Below are 23,419 nucleotides of genomic sequence, written 5' to 3' on the forward strand. Positions count from 1 at the left end.
ACAGGCAGAGACAGGAGGACAGGCAGAGACAGGAGGAGACAGGCAGAGACAGGAGGACAGGCAGAGACAGGAGGACAGGCAGAGACAGGCAGAGACAGGAGGAGACAGGCAGAGACAGAAGGACAGGCAGAGACAGGAGGACAGGCAGAGACAGGAGGAGACAGGAGGACAGGCAGAGACAGGAGGAGACAGGCAGAGACAGGAGGACAGGAGGAGACAGGCAGAGACAGGAGGAGACAGGCAGAGACAGGAGGACAGGAGGAGACAGGAGGAGACAGGAGGACAGGCAGAGACAGGAGGAGATAGGCAGAGACAGGAGGAGACAGGCAGAGACAGGAGGACAGACAGAGACAGGAGGACAGACAGAGACAGGAGGAGACAGGCAGAGACAGGAGGAGACAGGCAGAGACAGGCAGAGACAGGAGGAGGCTGTTGGGGGAAGCTGACATAGTGGTTATTTTTCTCAGGGTTGCTGGCTGGCTGCTGACTGAGGCCAGCTCATTCTAACAGGTTTGACAGGCGTTACTCATGTGTGGCCCGGCCCCCTGGTGGTGGTGAGGCCCTCTCTCTCTGCCTGCTGCTGCTGGGATCAGATAGGGGGATGATCTGAAGCCAAAGATCACCATTTCTATTAACCCGTGTTTTGATTGTGTTGGAGGTTAGCTAACACACGCACAGAGAGCAGCAGTGTGTGGTGGCTATATGCTATGCTATGCTACGCTACGCTATGCTACGCTGGCTTCTTTCCCAGCAGCACCTGCTGCTGCAGAGCCAGAGACACCCTATCATGCTGGTTGGCAGCAGAGGCAGTATAACTGAGGACAGCGCGTCCTTGCTGCCACTCCTCCTTTACTGCCACTCGGCCTTAGAGAGAGTCAACAAGCCAGCTGGCACTGTACCGACCAATCAGGATGCAGGTGCACTTTCCCCTCCCTCCCTCTTTTTAATTCTCTTAATTGTGGAACCTGCTGCCAGTGGCTTGAGATGAATTGCTGGGTGCTCTCTCTGTCCTGCCAGCGGCCATTAAGGGGGCGACCCAGTTCCCCTCCTGGATCACGATGATGGCGTAATGCTTAGGCAGGCAGGCAGGCAGGGAGAGAAAGCGGAAAGGGATTCCGACACTGTCATCAAAAAAATCTGAGCAGATTAATGCGTCCGAGCGTCGCAAAGATCAATGGGTTTGGCAGCAAACACAGGTGCACTAAAGCCCAGCCGAGCCCTGGAAAGCATGGAGGGGGCTGGCAGCACCAGGCGAGAGGGTCCACGATGTTCAGAACTACTTAGGAAATGAAAGTGTGATATTTTCCATTGTGCGGCGAGTACTTTGTGTCCTCACCCCCCCCCCCAACAAGTGGACAGAGCCACGGCTGTCCTCTAAACTGCCTGCTTGAAATTCCATACAGAAATGTCTTCTTCTTCAAATACATGGCGTTTATAGAGCTAAATACATGCAGTTGTTGGAATAGAGAGACTGTGCTGCTTGCTAGTGCTGCTAACATAGGTGGGATTGTACAGCACTGTGCTGCTTGCTAGTGCTGCTAACATAGGTGGGATTGTACAGCACTGTGCTGCTTGCTAGTGCTGCTAACATAGGTGGGATTGTACAGCACTGTGCTGCTTGCTAGTGCTGCTAACATAGGTGGGATTGTACAGCACTGTGCTGCTTGCTAGTGCTGCTAACATAGGTGGGATTGTACAGCACTGTGCTGCTTGCTAGTGCTGCTAACATAGGTGGGATTGTACAGCACTGGGCTGCTTGCTAGTGCTGCTAACATAGGTGGGATTGTACAGCACTCGCTCTCATTGGTAACGACCTCATGTCGGGCCGGCTATACAAACAACTAAATAAAGCCTGTCTTATGTCCCAAACCAGACCAGAACCCCCGAAATAACCAGAGAGAGTCTAAGAATAATTTGAGAAAGCGTCGACTCTTTTTGACACCTGACGTGCTGCACGTTAATGTACTGGATTCAGTCTAACTGCAACACTTCACAGTATAGACGGTTTTCACCAGAGCGCAACCCCACAGCACTTCCTTTTTCTCAGCATTCGGCAAACTGCAGAAATATTCACTCGACATCGTTACTTTTGTTTTCGCTGCTCAGCTGTATAGACGGTTTTCACGGAATGGTCAGTCCTGCACTTGAATGTTTTTTTTTCTTTTATGTCCATAGCAAACACTGCAACAGGAAGTGAGCGGGGGTTAAATTTAGAATGTTTTTGTTGTCAAGTTAAAACCGTCTATATATAGTGGATGTGGTGGAGTAGCTGTAGCTATTTAGACTTGAGTTTCACTTCACAGTATATATAGTGGATGTGGAGTAGCTGTAGCTATTTAGACTTGAGTTTCACTTCACAGTATATATAGTGGATGTGGAGTAGCTGTAGCTATTTAGACTTGAGTTTCACTTCACAGTATATATAGTGGATGTGGAGTAGCTGTAGCTATTTAGACTTGAGTTTCACTTCACAGTATATATAGTGGATGTGGAGTAGCTGTAGCTATTTAGACTTGAGTTTCACTTCACAGTATATATAGTGGATGTGGAGTAGCTGTAGCTATTTAGACTTGAGTTTCACTTCACAGTATATATAGTGGATGTGGAGTAGCTGTAGCTATTTAGACTTGAGTTTCACTTCACAGTATATATAGTGGATGTGGAGTAGCTGTAGCTATTTAGACTTGAGTTTCACTTCACAGTATATATAGTGGATGTGGAGTAGCTGTAGCTATTTAGACTTGAGTTTCACTTCACAGTATATATAGTGGATGTGGAGTAGCTGTAGCTATTTAGACTTGAGTTTCACTTCACAGTATATATAGTGGATGTGGAGTAGCTGTAGCTATTTAGACTTGAGTTTCACTTCACAGTATATATAGTGGATGTGGAGTAGCTGTAGCTATTTAGACTTGAGTTTCACTTCACAGTATATATAGTGGATGTGGAGTAGCTGTAGCTATTTAGACTTGAGTTTCACTGGCCCAGTTTCTTGTGAGGCTCGTAGGCAAAGTAACTGGTTAGGTGTGTGTGCACGAAACCGATGAGTCCGGGACTCTGCCGAGAGAGAATGCCTTTGCAGCATTGCCAGTGAGGCACCGGTAGTCCTCACCTCATGTCCTCATGTCCTCATGTCATGTCCTCACCTGATGTCCTCACCTCATGTCCTCACCTCTTGACTGGTGCAAATAATCCAGCTTCATACGCTGCCAGGTCGATGTGTTATCTGCCATACAGCGGCCTGTAGGGAAATGCATAGGATCATATCATTATCAATGTGGTACTGATGAGGTGGCCAAAGGTGAAAGTGTTCTTGAACCAGCCCTGCTTTCACAACCACCAGTGACTCAGCAGTGTTTTCACAGCAGTCCACTCCAGGGTCTGCTTGTTTCTCAACTACACACCAGGCACAATTAGGGCTGTGCAATGAAATCGATACGGCGATATATCGTGATATTTTCTTCCTGCAATGCTGTATCGTCGATATTTCGGAAAAATATTGCGATATATCGCTGTATCAATTATTTTCTGCACAACACAATAGGAATACGTACACACTTTATTTATTTTTTATTTCAGTGTGTTCAGTCACACGGCGTGCAACTATGCAAATACCATTCTTAATCAATTGGAATGAAAATTTTGAGTTAAATAGTTTTGACTCAATTAGCCCACTGAGTTATCAATATAATGTGATGTATATATTATTGCACTACCTGGGTGGTACACAGCAAGTTGTATTTTCATTTTTCAGCTCTATTTTTTAGTTGTAGAGTATTGAAATATATATTGTAGAGTATTGAAATATATTGCAATATCTATTGTATCGCAATGTAGCATGCATGATACACTTGTATCATGGCCCATGTATTGTGATAATGCATCGTATCGTGAGGTCCTTGCCAATAGTCAAAATGTCCATTTCAAGATGTATTTACCCCTCTCTAGTAGTTGACAAAGGCATTTTTTGACACATTTTCCAAAACATATTTTAGAAGAAAGGCAGTTCAGAAGACTCAGGAACTTTTATGGATTTGAATATGTGAAATAATTTATCTTTTTGTTTTTGACCAGCAATGATTTATAAGGTAGTAAGTAGTGAAGAGAAATAGCTGAAGTAAGAAAAACAGCTTAAGCAAAACATTCTTTCAAATAACAGATAATTTGTTTTTTAATCTTTGAATTCAATGCATTTACATTTTTCTTAAATCTAGTCCCAAACGTATTAATCCCAATCCCAGACATGGCCTCTGTGCTGTAGATACCATCTTGCAGTTAGAGAGTTTGTTCCACTGCAGGCTCTGGTATCTTCCCTCCCACTGACTCCTGGGCTAGTTATTAATAGGATGTGGATGGGCCTGTCTGTCTGACTGAGGAAATCAGGTTGCCTTCCCGTAAATATTGCATGATTTCCCCAGAGTCACCCTGGAACGCCCGAGAGGGAGGATGCAGCAGAGAGAGTCTGCTCAAAACCATCAGGTCCTTCCTCCACGGACATGGTTGCTGTCAGGGAGGCTAACCCTCATCACATGCTTATTGGTGTAAAGAACAAGAACAATTATGGCGTGTTCCTCCTTGCAGTGAAGGGAATCGATCGACAGTACGAGCCCATACCTGGCGTGCTCTACAGCACAGCACAGCACTCTGCAGCACAGCACAACACAGCACAGCACTCTGCAGCACAGCACACAGCACAGCACAGCACAGCGGAGAGGAAGCCAGTTAACTTTTGAAGGTTTCCGCATCGTTGAGGTCACTTGGCCTCTGGAGAAAGAAGGTGTTTTGTTTGCTGTGAGCTTCCTCGTCCCTCAAGTCACTTTTTCCTCGTGGCAACACAATGGATTCAGTGTGAGCTAAAGTGTACATGCAGGGAAAGAGCTGAGTGGCTGGTCAATGTGTGACTTAACCACACACTTTACCAGCCCAGCTTAAGAGTGTGAGAGAAGAGAAGGACCTCCTCCAGATGATGGTGGTGGTGGCTGGCCACCACTCTCTCACTGTAGCTGGATGGGAGGTCGGCTTGATGAGTCGACTCTGGACCAAGTGCTGATTTTGAGCAGCAGGTGAGCAGGCGTCTCATGACCCCTGCTGGACACACACACTGCTCAGGTGAGCAGGTGTCTCATGACCCCTGCTGGACACACACACTGCTCAGCAGGTGAGCAGGTGTCTCATGACCCCTGCTGGACACACACACTGCTCAGGTGAGCAGGCATCTCATGACCCCTGCTGGACACACACACTGCTCAGGTGAGCAGGCATCTCATGACCCCTGCTGGACACACACACTGCTCAGGTGAGCAGGCGTCTCATGACCCCTGCTGGACACACACACTGCTCAGCAGGTGAGCAGGTGTCTCATGACCCCTGCTGGACACACACACTGCTCAGGTGAGCAGGTGTCTCATGACCCCTGCTGGACACACACACTGCTCAGCAGGTGAGCAGGCATCTCATGACCCCTGCTGGACACACACACTGCTCAGGTGAGCAGGCATCTCATGACCCCTGCTGGACACACACACTGCTCAGGTGAGCAGGTGTCTCATGACCCCTGCTGGACACACACACTGCTCAGGTGAGCAGGCGTCTCATGACCCCTGCTGGACACACACACTGCTCAGGTGAGCAGGTGTCTCATGACCCCTGCTGGACACACACACTGCTCAGGTGAGCAGGCATCTCGTGAACCCTGCTGGACACACACACTGCTCAGGTGAGCAGGTGTCTCATGACCCCTGCTGGACACACACACTGCTCAGGTGAGCAGGTGTCTCATGACCCCTGCTGGACACACACACTGCTCAGGTGAGCAGGTGTCTCATGACCCCTGCTGGACACACACACTGCTCAGGTGAGCAGGCGTCTCATGACCCCTGCTGGACACACACACTGCTCAGGTGAGCAGGTGTCTCATGACCCCTGCTGGACACACACACTGCTCAGGTGAGCAGGTGTCTCATGACCCCTGCTGGACACACACACTGCTCAGCGGTGAATGTCTGCTCCGTCTGTTCCCTCACAGCTTCACACCTGGCTCTCACACACAGCTCAAATGAGATGGACACAACATATCTGTGTATGCATGTATATGAACATGGCACACATGATGACAGTGTAGTTGATTCATTGTTTCGTCGATCGACTGAAAATTGAGTAATAGTTTACACATTTTTAAGGAGACAAAAATGAACTAAAACTCTCTCTCTATATATATATATATATATATATATATATATATATATATATATATATATATATATATATATATAATTATATATACTGTATATATTATATATATAGGGTTAGGGTTATCTATCTCTATATATATATATATAGAGATAGAGAGTTTTAGTTCATTTTTGTATATATATAATATATATTATATTATTATATTATGGACGTGGCTGCCAGGGAGGTTGTCATCTTGGCATTTGGGGAGAGGCTGATCAACATTTTTCACCATTTTATAGACCAAGAGACTAATCGATTAGAAACCTTTTTGAGCACAAACTCCGAGCGATGGAGGTTTCCTGTGGTGTTTGTACCGTCTGTGTTGATCTCTTTGGGACACAGTGTGATTGAAAACAGTCACATCAGTAGAATTGATCCATGTGGATTTAGATGTAGGTGGTGTTGTTGTTGACTCAGCTGTTTGTCTCCATCAGGCCCGGTGGTTTACGTGCTGGACCTGGCTGACCGGCTCATCTCCAAGGCCGGCCCCTTCGCTGCTGCTGGCATCATGGTGGGCTCCATCTACTGGACGGCTGTCACCTACGGGGCTGTCACCGTCATGCAGGTTTGACCAGCCATCCTACATGAGCTTTTTGGCTTACATGACGAGGCATATTCAGTCCAGGCAGTTGAGACACTCGCTCACTAACTATTAGGCATGTCACAATATATCGTCCCACGATATATCGCGATATCAAAACGTGACAATACGTATCGTTGAGATGAAATCTCATATCGCGAGAAAAAGAAGCTGAACATGGTGGCACTGATCTGCATCTGATTGCATGCTCGCTCTCCTTTTCATTGCTTTGTTTGAACAGACGAGGGACGTTACAGACACGGAGGATGAAAATGGTGAAATGACTCAAATTAGCGTGGAGGATGACCCCTCAACTTACAAATCGATCGCAAAAAAATATTGTTAAAATATCGTATCGTTATCGTGAACCCAATATCGTGTATCGTATCGTGAACTGAGTGTATCGTGACACCCCTACTAACTATACATGTACATGTGAGCTGTTCAAAACAGGATCACAGTGTAGTAGAGGAAAGGCTTTTGCTTCTCGATACAGGTTTTCACTAGTCGCATCTGTGCTTTATTGAGAAGTATCTAATTAATAAAAGGAAGTAGTAAAAGTTGTCTCAGTATCATTGTCTCAATGATACAACTTTATGCGTAAATTGTCACACCTTTGGATGACGTCGGATGTACTTCCTGGTTCTTCTGTTAACTCACATGGACTACTGAGTTACAGTGATGATGAGCCATGTGTTAACTCACATGGACTACTGAGTTACAGTGATGATGAGCCATGTGTTAACTCACATGGACTACTGAGTTACAGTGATGATGAGCCATGTGTTAACTCACATGGACTACTGAGTTACAGTGATGATGAGCCATGTGTTAACTCACATGGACTACTGAGTTACAGTGATGATGAGCCATGTGTTAACTCACATGGACTACTGAGTTACAGTGATGATGAGCCATGTGTTAACTCACATGGACTACTGAGTTACAGTGATGATGAGCCATGTGTTAACTCACATGGACTACTGAGTTACAGTGATGATGAGCCATGTGTTAACTCACGTGGACTACTGAGTCACAGTGATGATGAGCCATGTGTTAACTCACATGGACTACTGAGTTACAGTGATGATGAGCCATGTGTTAACTCACATGGACTACTGAGTTACAGTGATGATGAGCCATGTGTTAACTCACATGGACTACTGAGTCACAGTGATGATGAGCCATGTGTTAACTCACATGGACTACTGAGTTACAGTGATGATGAGCCATGTGTTAACTCACATGGACTACTGAGTTACAGTGATGACGAGCCATGTGTTAACTCACATGGACTACTGAGTTACAGTGATGATGAGCCATGTGTTAACTCACATGGACTACTGAGTTACAGTGATGATGAGCCATGTGTTAACTCACATGGACTACTGAGTTACAGTGATGACGAGCCATGTGTTAACTCACATGGACTACTGAGTTACAGTGATGATGAGCCATGTGTTAACTCACATGGACTACTGAGTTACAGTGATGATGAGCCATGTGTTAACTCACATGGACTACTGAGTTACAGTGATGATGAGCCATGTGTTAACTCACATGGACTACTGAGTTACAGTGATGATGAGCCATGTTCTAGTTTCATTTGATGACAAAGCCCGTTTTATAAGCAGTGCTTTTATACATGTATGAATGTGTTGTAAGTTATATTTGATCATGATGGTTCAGTTGCTATTGTTAGCTAGCAAGCCAAGTAGCCCAACACTACTATACTATACTATATATACTACTATACTATACTATACTATATACTACTTTGCCTATTTTATAGAACCTTGTTGGCCAGTGCAAGCGGGCCCTATACTGTATCTGGCTTTGTCCAGTCCAATTTGCATGCCGATTTGAGTGCCGATGCTTGTGAACGCTTTATCGCGCTGGCCATATGCTAGGTTTACCTAGCCTTGTTTATTATTTGTTGTGGTGTGTTTGTTTATTATCGTTTACCTTGATGACTTATTTTGTCTGCAAAGCACTTTGACTTTGGTTTGAAAAAGCACTGAGATCGTTGTCGACTGCTTGAGTGTCGGGATGCTTGCTCGTGTCACCGGCTTGTCTCTGTCTCTTCTGCCTCCTTTCACTCTTACTAATGATCTGTGTTTTAATCAGGAAAAGCAGCCTCCAGGTTGAATCCTCTAATGTTCTGTTCCACTTCACGGGGCCCGTCTGTTTCCAGGTGGTGGGCCATAAGGAGGGCTTGGACGTGATGGAGCGGGCCGACCCTCTGTTCCTGCTCATTGGCCTGCCCACCATCCCCGTCATGCTGATCCTGGGCAAGATGGTCCGCTGGGAGGACTACGTGCTGCGCATGTGGAGGAAGTACTCCAACAAGCTGCAGATCCTCAACAGCATCTTCCCAGGTCAGGACAGGCGGTCGCCCAGATCGCAGTGTGCAAAGCCCCGCCCCCCCAGGCATGCAGTGTGCAAAGCCCCGCCCCCCCAGGCACCCCGGAAACCGTTTGATCCGTTCATCGTTCTTCGCCGAACACTTTGTCACTTGTAATGTGGATAGTCGAGGAATTTGAGCGTATTCTAGCGTTGCACTCCTCTTATCTCTGTCTGGATCAGAGCAGGAGCTGGATGCCTGCAGCAAGAACACAGCCACCTCTGCTGGAGAAATTAACAACATGGTTGTTCAATAGCACAAACAAAAATATAGGTTCAGTATGCAGAAGTGGTGTTTTTATATCATATATATCATTTATATCATATATAAATCCATTTAAGAATGTTTTTTAGTGCGGCGACGTAACTCTAGAGATAAAAGTGGGATCAGAATGGGTGCGGACATGCAGCCAAAACCATAATTAGTTCCAACCTGATACAAAACAGACATTGAGACAGGGTTTTTGTGGAACTTGGTTAGACTAGTGTTGTGATGAATGGGTGTGGTTTATTCAGTTTCCTGCCTTTAACGTTGTGACCGTTGAACAGTGACAGTAATGCGGGGTATTCATTGAACAGTGACAGTAATGCGGGGTATTCATTGAACAGTGACAGTAATGCGGGGTATTCATTGAACAGTGACAGTAATGTGGGGTATTCAGTGAACAGTGACAGTAATGCGGGGTATTCAGTGAACAGTGACAGTAATGCGGGGTATTCATTGAACAGTGACAGTAATGCGGGGTATTCAGTGAACAGTGACAGTAATGCGGGGTATTCAGTGAACAGTGACAGTAATGCGGGGTATTCAGTGAACAGTGACAGTAATGCGGGGTATTCAGTCAACAGTGACAGTAATGCGGGGTATTCGTTGAACAGTGACAGTAATGCAGGGTATTCATTGAACAGTGACAGTAATGCGGGGTATTCAGTGAACAGTGACAGTAATGCAGGGTATTCATTGAACAGTGACAGTAATGCAGGGTATTCATTGAACAGTGACAGTAATGCAGGGTATTCATTGAACAGTGACAGTAATGCGGGGTATTCAGTGAACAGTGACAGTAATGTGGGGTATTCAGTGAACAGTGACAGTAATGCAGGGTATTCATTGAACAGTGACAGTAATGCAGGGTATTCATTGAACAGTGACAGTAATTCGGGGTATTCAGTGAACAGTGACTAATGCGGGGTATTCAGTGAACAGTGACAGTAATGCGGGGTATTCAGTGAACAGTGACAGTAATGCGGGGTATTCAGTGAACAGTGACAGTAATGCGGGGTATTCATTGAACAGTGACAGTAATGCGGGGTATTCAGTGAACAGTGACAGTAATGCGGGGTATTCATTGAACAGTGACAGTAATGTGGGGTATTCATTGAACAGTGACAGTAATGCGGGGTATTCATTGAACAGTGACAGTAATGCAGGGTATTCATTGAACAGTGACAGTAATGCGGGGTATTCATTGAACAGTGACAGTAATGCGGGGTATTCATTGAACAGTGACAGTAATGCGGGGTATTCATTGAACAGTGACAGTAATGCGGGGTATTCATTGAACAGTGACAGTAATGCGGGGTATTCATTGAACAGTGACAGTAATGCAGGGTATTCATTGAACAGTGACAGTAATGCAGGGTATTCAGTGAACAGTGACAGTAATGCGGGGTATTCATTGAACAGTGACAGTAATGCGGGGTATTCAGTGAACAGTGACAGTAATGCGGGGTATTCATTGAACAGTGACAGTAATGCGGGGTATTCAGTGAACAGTGACAGTAATGCGGGGTATTCAGTGAACAGTGACAGTAATGCGGGGTATTCATTGAACAGTGACAGTAATGCGGGGTATTCATTGAACAGTGACAGTAATGCAGGGTATTCAGTGAACAGTGACAGTAATGCAGGGTATTCATTGAACAGTGACAGTAATGCGGGGTATTCATTGAACAGTGACAGTAATGTGGGGTATTCAGTGAACAGTGACAGTAATGCGGGGTATTCAGTGAACAGTGACAGTAATGTGGGGTATTCAGTGAACAGTGACAGTAATGTGGGGTATTCATTGAACAGTGACAGTAATGCGGGGTATTCAGTGAACAGTGACAGTAATGCGGGGTATTCATTGAACAGTGACAGTAATGCGGGGTATTCATTGAACAGTGACAGTAATGCGGGGTATTCATTGAACAGTGACAGTAATGTGGGGTATTCATTGAACAGTGACAGTAATGCGGGGTATTCATTGAACAGTGACAGTAATGCAGGGTATTCATTGAACAGTGACAGTAATGTGGGGTATTCAGTGAACAGTGACAGTAATGCAGGGTATTCATTGAACAGTGACAGTAATGTGGGGTATTCAGTGAACAGTGACAGTAATGCAGGGTATTCAGTGAACAGTGACAGTAATGCAGGGTATTCAGTGAACAGTGACAGTAATGTGGGGTATTCAGTGAACAGTGACAGTAATGCGGGGTATTCAGTGAACAGTGACAGTAATGTGGGGTATTCAGTGAACAGTGACAGTAATGCGGGGTATTCAGTGAACAGTGACAGTAATGTGGGGTATTCATTGAACAGTGACAGTAATGTGGGGTATTCAGTGAACAGTGACAGTAATGCGGGGTATTCAGTGAACAGTGACAGTAATGTGGGGTATTCAGTGAACAGTGACAGTAATGTGGGGTATTCAGTGAACAGTGACAGTAATGCAGGGTATTCATTGAACAGTGACAGTAATGTGGGGTATTCAGTGAACAGTGACAGTAATGCAGGGTATTCATTGAACAGTGACAGTAATGCAGGGTATTCATTGAACAGTGACAGTAATGCGGGGTATTCAGTGAACAGTGACAGTAATGCGGGGTATTCAGTGAACAGTGACAGTAATGCGGGGTATTCAGTGAACAGTGACAGTAATGCAGGGTATTCATTGAACAGTGACAGTAATGCGGGGTATTCAGTGAACAGTGACAGTAATGCGGGGTATTCAGTGAACAGTGACAGTAATGTGGGGTATTCATTGAACAGTGACAGTAATGTGGGGTATTCAGTGAACAGTGACAGTAATGCAGGGTATTCATTGAACAGTGACAGTAATGTGGGGTATTCAGTGAACAGTGACAGTAATGCGGGGTATTCATTGAACAGTGACAGTAATGTGGGGTATTCAGTGAACAGTGACAGTAATGCAGGGTATTCAGTGAACAGTGACAGTAATGCGGGGTATTCATTGAACAGTGACAGTAATGCGGGGTATTCATTGAACAGTGACAGTAATGTGGGGTATTCATTGAACAGTGACAGTAATGTGGGGTATTCAGTGAACAGTGACAGTAATGCAGGGTATTCATTGAACAGTGACAGTAATGTGGGGTATTCAGTGAACAGTGACAGTAATGCAGGGTATTCATTGAACAGTGACAGTAATGCAGGGTATTCATTGAACAGTGACAGTAATGCGGGGTATTCAGTGAACAGTGACAGTAATGCAGGGTATTCATTGAACAGTGACAGTAATGCAGGGTATTCATTGAACAGTGACAGTAATGCAGGGTATTCATTGAACAGTGACAGTAATGTGGGGTATTCAGTGAACAGTGACAGTAATGCGGGGTATTCAGTGAACAGTGACAGTAATGTGGGGTATTCATTGAACAGTGACAGTAATGCGGGGTATTCATTGAACAGTGACAGTAATGTGGGGTATTCATTGAACAGTGACAGTAATGCAGGGTATTCATTGAACAGTGACAGTAATGTGGGGTATTCATTGAACAGTGACAGTAATGTGGGGTATTCAGTGAACAGTGACAGTAATGCAGGGTATTCAGTGAACAGTGACAGTAATGTGGGGTATTCAGTGAACAGTGACAGTAATGCGGGGTATTCAGTGAACAGTGACAGTAATGTGGGGTATTCATTGAACAGTGACAGTAATGTGGGGTATTCATTGAACAGTGACAGTAATGTGGGGTATTCAGTGAACAGTGACAGTAATGCGGGGTATTCAGTGAACAGTGACAGTAATGTGGGGTATTCATTGAACAGTGACAGTAATGTGGGGTATTCATTGAACAGTGACAGTAATGCGGGGTATTCAGTCAACAGTGACAGTAATGCAGGGTATTCATTGAACAGTGACAGTAATGCAGGGTATTCATTGAACAGTGACAGTAATGTGGGGTATTCAGTGAACAGTGACAGTAATGCGGGGTATTCATTGAACAGTGACAGTAATGCAGGGTATTCAGTGATGGATGAATAGGTGGCCAATAGGGCATTCACGACTACTGCATTGTAGTAGTCGACTAGTCGTGGGAGATTGTTATATTTTTTCACCCCATAACAATGATAACAATTCTCATCAAAAAGGTCTAAAATACAACCAGTAAAGGGTTAAGTAATGTAGGCGTGGCAGGTGAAATAGCAGTCCTCGATTGGCTCCGTCTGAGTGGCTGTTTACAAATGATTGGATTGATCTGATTGGACTAAACCCCAGCAAGCTTGTCTGAGCTGGAAATATTGTTTGACTGCAGTAACTGCTTTCTTGCAGGGATAGCGGATGTCTTTCCTAGTGTAAATATTAAAATAAAATCTACATAACATAATGCTAATAACATAATGATTATTCAAACAAATCTATGTTCAACAAGAACCAATGTTAATGTCCACCTTCAGTCGTTAGACGGCCATCTCAAAAGCGTTATTACCTCACTGCTAAAACCACAGGTCAACGTTTAGTCTACTACACTCTCACAACGATGCACAGTGGACTAGTGGTTTTGATAGTCGGCTACGACTTGCCTGTCAAACCCCTAGTGGCTGAGTTTGTCAATGCACGTGCACGTGAACAAAGAGACGCAAACGCCAGACCTCAGCTGAAGCTGAGCAGAAGTGTTTGTGCCTGTGAGATGAGCTGTGCTCCTCCTGGGATCCTCATCCCACCCGCTCTCTACATGCAGAAGAAGAATCAAAACACAGTCAGCGCATTACACTTCCACAAACATGCTTGCCGAAAACGTGTACGCTGACCCCGCCCCCCGCCCCCCCCTCCGCGTCTCTGTGCAGGGATTGGATGCCCGGTTCCGCGGATCCCGGCGGAGGCCAGCCCCATGGCGGACCACGTGTCTGCCACGCGGATCCTGTGTGGCGCCCTGGTCTTCCCCACCATCGCCACCATCGTCGGAAAGCTCATGTTCAGCAGCGTCAACTCCAACCTACAGAGGACCATCCTGGTGGGTGCAACCACAAACCACAGCCTCATTCGCCCACAAGAATACATGTAGGACATGGTCTTGGAGGCATTAGTAACACCAGTAGGAATTAAGAAACATACAAATACACAATACAACCCTGTTGGCCCTGTTGGCTGTGACATAGTGTGGATTATGTTGTGATAACATCATATCAGATTGACTGTAAATAGCTATTTAGCTCCTAGGAGCTGCTGCCTGGGAAATAACTCTTATGGTAATTATAAGAAGGATAAGTGGGTATTTCTTTGTGGTGTCCCATATCTTCCACTTGGTGTCATCATGGAAGTGTGTCAACATAGGTGGAAAGGGAAGACGAATCCGCCAATGTCAGTCTGGGTACTTAAAAAAGCGCTTATATATAAGTCCTATCAAATATTTTAGTGTTAAGTCTAAGATAATAAATCAAGATCATCAGTATTCACACTAATACAGTCAACAAGTGGTGGTATGAGCACACTTCACCAATAGGTAAACTGTACAACATCTGAGCCGGCCATACACAATAAGACAAACGCCATCTGTCTGTGTCCATCCACCCAGACAGTGTGTGGACAGCAAGGTAACCAGAGTGGCTCTAACGCCCTCCACTGCAGCTCTGACTCACTCACACACACACACACACACACACACACACACACACACACACACACACACACACACACACACACAGCTGTTGGATGAAAAGTTGATATCTGTTGTGCCATAATCTAAGGTGAGCATTCATTCAGAGGCTCCAATTCATATAGAGGCCCTAAAATATAACTGTGACATAAGCTGCGTTCACACCAACCTATTAAAGTTTTTCACTGGCATCGAGTTTACATACAAAGTCAATGCAAACGAGCAATTGAGCGTATATTCGCCCTCGTCGCCTGAGATGAAATATCCCAACTCGAGTGAAATTACGCTGGCATCAGTCGCTCGCTGTTCAACGCTGATTGGCTGCCGTGTGAGAGTGAGTCAAGGATCACACTGGCTTGGAACAAACCGCTGGTTTATTGTGTGGCAACAAACCGCATTGACAGGCTGACAGCTGACATGAAGTGAAGTCTGTACTACCGGTATAGAGCTCACGTTAGGAGCACGCTGATAGGCTTAGCTTGTAAACAACTACGGTGGGTCGTAGTGGACAAATATCATGACATTGCGTAACGTTATAGCCCCCAGATGTCCGTCAATTATTGTGCCTGTTGACGAGCGATTTAAACAGAGCGACAGAGCGATTCCAAAGAGTTGAATCGAGCGACAGAGAGAAAAATAAATATCTCGGTGTGAACACGGCTTTAGTAGGAGAAACTGCCTTGTTTTTGACCCCATATACTGTAGCTGACTCCCTTCTGTATCTCAAACAGGTTTGCATAGTAAGCAGGTTGTTCTAGTGCTCCAGGTTATGGGTAATTGGAAGCAGGATAGCCGACATGTAAATGAAAGAAAATCTTATTTAAGTTGTAACTTATAACTGGAGAAAAACGCTTTGATGTGTTGCACCGAATCGCCCTATTAAGCCTCCCAACCCCCCCCACCCGCTGTGTTTTTGCCTACAGGGCGGCATTGCCTTTGTGGCAATCAAGGGGGCGTTTAAGGTGTACTTCAAACAGCAGCAGTACCTGAGGCAAGCCCACCGCAAGATCCTCGACTTCCCCGAGCAGGAGGAGAGTGTGTGAGCAGGACGCGGGTCTGGAGGGAGGAACGGCCGGACGGACGATCGCACGCTGGGAGGAGATCGACTTGTCCGACGGGCTCGAAGCGGGAAAACACGGGTGAACGCAGACTTGAGATCAGTGTCACCCAATCACCTACTCGCACTCCCAAACCGCCTCCCTCGACCCCGCCCCCAACCACCCCCCCCTCCACTGCGTCTGCGCTGTGGACGTTCATGCTAGGAACCCCACCATCGCCACTACACGTTGTTTTTAAACTTTCGATGCTTCCGTAAGGTGAAGACGGACAAGACTTTTGGACGTACACGTAAGACACAAGCATGCGTACAGTCAGTGCGCAGTTTAAGCGCGTACACACACACACACACACACACACACACACACACACGATCTCCCAGGAATGTGACTGGTACTGCGTGACTGCAGTGTTGCAGCAGCGAGGGGGCACACATCTAAACAATCACATAACCAGTACTTATTGTATACTTACTGTATTTTAAGAGGAATTAAATCAAATAAAAAAAACGCGGGGCACGTGTAATTAGAAAGTTTTATATTAAATGATTGTTTTATAATGTTTATTTTGCAGATTTGAAAAGGCCCCTCTGCCAATGTTAGGGGTTTCTATTGAAGGAGGAATGTTGTTTTGTGTATGGAATGTATTAGTGACAAATTAAAATGTGTTGAACAGCTACGGGATGAATATGTATAGTAGCCTAAATGAACCACAAGTGAGAAGCATGAAGCAAAGAGAAATGTCATTTTGCTTTGAAACTATCCCACAAGGCCAATTATCCGGTAACTGTTATTAATAATTCATTATTATTAATTATTTATCCCATAACTCCAGTCGTACTTGTGACTGTCAACGTATATTCTTAATGCTCTTCCGATGATCACGGATATCCCATCCAGTACCAACCTGAACACACTGACCACAGCCCGTCAAATAGGATTTTATTTCTTTATTTTTGAACACATTGCCATGGCAGTGTTATAGCTTTACCTCTCCCTTTTGTCCAAATGCTCTCTTGTGATGTCATAGCTAGGACAAGGATGGGCATAGTTTCATATTTTCCCCAATTACCGGTGCTAAAATAATACTTTTAAACCGGTGCCTGAACGGACTCTTTTTTTTTTTTTCTCTCTCTCTCAAAAGTATTATTTATTTATTTTTAGATTTCAAGCAGCACACTCCAAACGATCGTGTTGGTGAGGGTGCGTGCGTGCGGCGCCGGTTTCGGAGCACCGGAGGGCGGATATTTCACTCGGCGACAGGGGGGACGGCACCTAATTCTGCATTGCAATTCGGTTACCGGTAGTACCAATTGTGAAGGTACTGGTACCATAGTGCGAGCAGGTTTCAGTACCCAACCCTAGTAATGGCGCCCCTGTTCTGTGGAGCTGCCACAAGACCTCCGAACTACAGCAGCCTCCCATCAAGCGATTGTAAGAGCTGAGAGCTGGGTGGACAATATGGATTTAAGCTACTTTAAAAGCTTTGCAGTGATGGGATATTTCACTTTGACAGTAATTGACTTAGGAAGCTTTTTTTTTTTTTTTTTTTTAGGCGTCCGGTGACTCGCACACGATGCTTCGATGCAGCACTTTTCACTGGGAGATGTGAAACTTTGCTGAAAGTGGAAGGATTTTGCCCCGAGACGTATTTCCTTCCAGAGTTTATTTTGAGATAATCCCCCTCTTCTTTCCACGTGATCATCGGATGCCTGAGTGTAAACTATAGTCCAGGTCCAGTGTAAACTGAGTGTAAACTATAGTCCAGGTCCAGTGTAAACTGAGTGTAAACTATAGTCCAGGTCCAGCTATAATGCATGCTTTGGTTGGCTGCTAATTACCGTGCAAACAGAAGCAAAACGTAGCCACTTGCTAGTTGTGAGTGAGGATTCATCGCGGCATTTGACACTGGCAGAATTCTTGCTCAAATGAACATAGCACTTTATTTTACGGTGAATAGGATGGTTTTAAAAAGTTGTATAATGCCAGTTACTTTAACTTCCATTGTTTCAGTGTCAAAACTATGCTGATGTTTGCGTGGCAGTTAGCAGAGAACCAAACCATACATTCCATTTCCACCTGCTTCTGATTACTCCCAAGCCAAGGAAATTAAATGTGAGAAATTACATGTTAAGCAAATTACCTGTTGAGTTCCCTTTTTATGGCACTTACTGTAAGCTAACAAAGCAACTAACCGCTCCGGATTTTTTTTTTGCCAGTAGGTTTCATAAGACTTGTGAAAAGGCACGCCATAGCCAAACCACTTGAATATTTAACCTGCACATGTAAGCTGTGCCTGCTTTACAGATGTCCTCTGCTCTACAAACACGTGGCTCTGCACAGCTACTCCAGTACATTGGCTGTAGATTTACACGATGCCAAAAGAGACATTGTCGAAGTTGTGTGACTTGTGGTGTACAGACATTTCTTCTGAATTTATAGTTTCTGTTCTAATTAAAAAATGTGAATAAATGTATTTTTCCAAATCTTGATGTGGGTGTGTTGATGATATTGGGGGGGGGGGAGAGAGAGTTTCACCAATAGACAAACTGTTCCATTCAGTCATTTATTAATTAGAAACACACAGGAGACAATAAAAACAACCAACTCAAAACATCAGCACACTTGCATCACTGGGCCATCTCAGCCAGCCAATCACAATCTTTTGCGTTTCTGAAGACATTCTCTGAACCAATCAATGATTCTTGCGATTCCCTAAAATGTAAACCCATCTTCAGGGTGTCTGCTTCACTAGGTAAACGGGACCTGGCCCACACCCAAGCCTGATATGCTTCTAGTCGCTTCTGAATGACATTGAAACGGAGAAAACCTGGTTGCATGAACGGTATACTGCTGGTTGTCGTTGGCTTTCGACCACAAGAGGGAATGGAGCCTTTTCACATAGTGACTGATGAAGAAGGGAGCCCCCTTTTTAGAATCAGACTTACATAAAATCCACTCCGTGGTTTTGATGTGGTTGAGAGACAGTAAAATGCTGGAAAACATTGAAGCATTTGATAACATTAAAGATTATTCCTTATTCCAAGCAAACGGACAATTTTAGAGCAATTACCTTAATCATTCCTTCAAAAACTACGCAGCATTAGATAATGACCAATGAACTAGGCCTGAGAGATTATTCTTTTCTGGGGGGGGGGGGGGGGGGGTGTAAATAAATACACGAATAACATGAATCTGATTTGGGCTGTTTGGACAGAGTGGTACTTGGCAGCTCCAGCCAGCAGTGGTTGGACTTGGCAAGGTTGGTTAGCACCTGAGAGAGCAGCAGGCCGACACGGCTCTGACGTGACTATCCATGCATCGCCAGCCGCTCAGAGGGGCACAAACCTCTCCATGGTTTTTAGGCTGGAGGGAAGTGGGAGCCTGGGAACGCAGTGCAGATACAAGCTGCTGCAGCATGCTACTCTACAGCGCAGAGGAACACTCGATTTGGAGCCGCACTGTCCCGCAGGTCCACGTCGTCATTGCGTTTATTGCTTAGTGAGAGAAGTGCATAATATTCAGGAAAACTCCAGCAAGCCCCTGAGGCTTTTCTTCATCCCCTTAAGACATCAACATGACACGTTTAACACGAAATGGACATAAATACATATTGATATTGTATCGATCTCTGCAGCCTCTTAGATGTTTGTAATAAAAAATAATAAAGTGATGAGAGAGAAGAGCCCATATAAGGATTACACTGCTCACTTCGTGACTCAACAAAGTAATGTAAAATGACAGACAAATAAAACTGTTTATTTTTAATCAATCGCTAATAAAAATCAAATGGAAAAACAATAATAATAATAATAATATGGAGGTACCCCTGAGATGATGTCCGGTTAATATACGACTGTAAAATGCATGTCCAAACAAAGGAAAATTTAAGAATTTTCATGAGCATGGCGTCTCCACCGATTAGCAATTTAAAACAGCTCCTCAAAGGGTCCCAACAATTTTACCAGTTTACAAGCAAACAAAAAAAAAGTTCAAAAACTGTGAGGAATAAAACCAGAATTATAAGGCTGATATTCTTCAGAAGTACATCAAATTTGAATAAAATGTTAACTTCAAACCGAGTGCGTTTTGCGATAGCGGTCTTTCGGTTGCCTCCAACAGTTACATGGTGAATATCGAACGGTCCAGCGCGTGTCAATTAAAAAGAAGACCTTCATGGAGCTACTGCCCTTAAACCTCTACACAACCTCCAGTCCGTCACAATAAACCCACAATCCAATCTCAAAGCAGCAAGTCTCTGGACAATTCAAAATAAAATAAAATAAACACTTCTATTGTGAAGCATCTGAAGTATACTTGCACTAGTTTACAGGGATCTGGCCCTTGTTTTGTTGATGTTTTTTTTAATTCGGTACTATTTCCTCTACAACAGCCTACACAGTATTTGTGAATGCGTGTGTTGTGTCTCGTTTGAGAGAGACATGAGGGTGAGTCTGGTGTGACCTCTCGTCATCACGGCTACGTCCACAAACACGGGCTAAAGTGGGGGTGATTCAAACATCTCCTCTAAGTGGCTCCACCCTGCCACGCACACACAGACAGACACAGAGAGAGAGGCACTCACGCAAATACACACGCACGCTCATGCAGGCTCAAGTCAGATGAGTGTGTTCCTGAAGGGAGGGGTTGGGGGGGTTAGGTGGAGGGAGGGGAGGGGAGGGAGGGAGAGAGGGGAGGGTCCCCGCTTGATTCCCCCCCCCAGCTTGCTCCCACGCTGCTGTGGGTCCTTCCCCGCTGGGACTGCAGCTCACAGCTTGGCGGCCATGAAGTTGACGTGCGGCTTGGCCAGGGGGAAGAGAGGCAGGCTCCTCTTGAACTCCGTCATGTCCTGCACCAGTGTGGGCTGAGGAGAACAGACGTTAAGTACTCGTTACTCGTAGTACTACCGTAAGTACTAAGTTACTCGTTAAGTAACTTAACGAGTAACTACCGGTCCCTATTACAGAAATAGTGGACTTGGCCATTCATTTGTACTAGTGTCCAAATTCTCAACTGTTAATTTGATTCACTATATAGTACACTATAAAATACCCACAATGCATTGCAATTTCTAGTGAATAGAGAATGTACCCTACATTTTCTCCCATATACCACAATGCAATGCTGTCGTGTTTACCAAAGGAGAAGAAGAGTGAGGTAGTGTCCAAAACTCATTTGATCACTATTATGTTAAACACTACATATAGTTCACTATTATGTTAAACACTACATATAGTTCACTATTATGTTAAACACTACATATAGTTCACTATTATGTTAAACACTACATATAGTTCACTATTATGTTAAACACTACATATAGTTCACTATTATGTTAAACACTACATATAGTTCACTATTATGTTAAACACTACATATAGTTCACTATTATGTTAAACACTACATATAGTTCACTATTATGTTAAACACTACATATAGTTCACTATTATGTTAAACACTACATATAGTTCACTATTATGTTAAACACTACATATAGTTCACTATAATGTTAAACACTACATATGTTCACTATTATGTTAAACACTACATATAGTTCACTATTATGTTAAACACTACATATAGTTCACTATTATGATCAACACTACATATAGTTCACTATTATGATCAACACTACATATAGTTCACTATTATGATCAACACTACATATAGTTCACTATTATGATCAACACTACATATAGTTCACTATTATGATCAACACTACATATAGTTCACTATTATGATCAACACTACATATAGTTCACTATTATGATCAACACTACATATAGTTCACTATTATGTTAAACACTACATATAGTTCACTATTATGTTAAACACTACATATAGTTCACTATTATGTTAAACACTACATATAGTTCACTATTATGTTAAACACTACATATAGTTCACTATTATGTTAAACACTACATATAGTTCACTATTATGTTAAACACTACATATAGTTCACTATTATGTTAGACACTACATGTAGTTCACTATTATGTTAAACATTACATATAGTTCACTATTATGTTAGACACTACATGTAGTTCACTATTATGTTAGACACTACATGTAGTTCACTATTATGTTAGACACTACATGTAGTTCACTATTATGTTAGACACTACATATAGTTCACTATTATGTTAAACACTACATATAGTTCACTATTATGTTAAACACTACATATAGTTCACTATTATGTTAAACACTACATATAGTTCACTATGCGAACACTACATGGCGAATAGTGAGTGAGTGAAACATTCCGAACACGGCTTTTGTCTTGCCCAGCTCTCAAACCCTTAGCAGAAGCTACTTAGTACTACTACTACCACTAAGCCCCTATTCCTCCTAGAAGCCTCGTGTGCTCATATCAGTGACAACTACTGCACACGTTTCTACATTTTCACTCTGGTCGTTCCCATTTTGTCCAAATTAAATTCTGGTGCCGGGTCACTGGCAGGCAACCTGTGTGTAGTTTACCGACGTGACGGCGCCCCCTAATGCTTGGGAAGGCAAGTGGGCTATAAGGAGTGACGGGCAGAAATAAAGAGCGTGTGGTTACCTGTGGCAGGGACGGGGCCGGGGCCAGGTTGACATCATTCTGGGCAGGGAACTCTCCCACGATGGGACCTGGCAGAGAGGACGAGCGCTTGCTGGTTATTAATCTGACACACAGTGAGCCCACTGGAGCAGCCAGCCTCTTATCAATCACAGGGAAAAGCAATATCTGATAGTCCCAAGAATACTCACAGGAGTCCATCTCCCGGGACAGGACGTGCACGGACACCTTGTGTCTCTTGGGCGCCTCGATCGCCAGCAGGTCCTGCAAAGTGACAGCTGGGATGAGACGCAAGGATCCTACACATCGTCGCTAATGACCTTCTTTTCTATGACCCAACTTTTGACGGCGTCAAATGGTTGTGTTGAATAACCGATTTAAATCCCCAGGTTGTTGAACAAGTAAGTTGGTATAAAAATGAGAGAGAAAAAAAACATTTCTAAAACCTTTTCAAAAAAAGGTGGAATTTTCCTTTTCCAGGGCCTGAAACAAAACTTTTCCAATTCCAGGTTTTCCACCTCAGTAGAAACCCCCCGGAGGGAGGTCATTTCATCCCAGTCAAAGTCTCTGGGAGGAGGATTACTACATACTGAAGATTTGTCTCATTTGCATTCAGAGACGGTGAATTCCGGGGAGCGAGAAATAAAAAAGAATAAAATAAAAAAGCCGCCGTGTGCGATGGCCGCTGATACGACA

General features: G+C 44.3%; 2 protein-coding genes across 4 annotated transcripts in view; one reads left to right on the forward strand and one right to left on the reverse strand.

The window, feature by feature from the left end:
- The window catches only part of marchf5 (membrane-associated ring finger (C3HC4) 5), a 47,384-nt gene extending 28,784 nt beyond the window's left edge, over positions 1–18,600 (forward strand). Inside the window, exons 3-7 of one of the 2 annotated variants that reach the window (XR_014553675.1) lie at positions 6,669–6,799; positions 9,009–9,192; positions 14,295–14,461; positions 16,027–17,892; positions 17,927–18,600. Coding sequence is in view for 1 of the 2 variants with exons in the window: in XM_083658640.1 (XP_083514766.1) it covers positions 6,669–6,799; positions 9,009–9,192; positions 14,295–14,461; positions 16,027–16,146 (602 nt within the window). In the remaining variant the exon portion in view is untranslated. Of the gene's footprint in view, positions 1–6,668; positions 6,800–9,008; positions 9,193–14,294; positions 14,462–16,026 lie in introns of both variants that reach the window. The other variant, XM_083658640.1, reaches the window with a different exon arrangement.
- Positions 18,601–19,308: 708 nt separating this feature from the next.
- ide (insulin-degrading enzyme) overlaps positions 19,309–23,419 on the reverse strand; it is a 47,096-nt gene continuing 42,985 nt past the window's right edge. For both annotated transcript variants that reach the window (XM_083658638.1, XM_083658639.1), the window contains 3 exons: positions 22,915–22,987; positions 22,727–22,794; positions 19,309–21,022 (listed from right to left, as the gene is read on the reverse strand). In XM_083658638.1, the coding sequence (XP_083514764.1) occupies positions 20,927–21,022; positions 22,727–22,794; positions 22,915–22,987 (237 nt within the window). In that variant the 3' untranslated portion in view covers positions 19,309–20,926. The remainder of the gene's footprint in view (positions 21,023–22,726; positions 22,795–22,914; positions 22,988–23,419) is intronic.

The sequence above is a fragment of the Poromitra crassiceps genome (assembly GCF_964638095.1).
Source record: "Poromitra crassiceps genome assembly, chromosome: 22".
NCBI classification, from domain to species: domain Eukaryota; kingdom Metazoa; phylum Chordata; class Actinopteri; order Beryciformes; family Melamphaidae; genus Poromitra; species Poromitra crassiceps.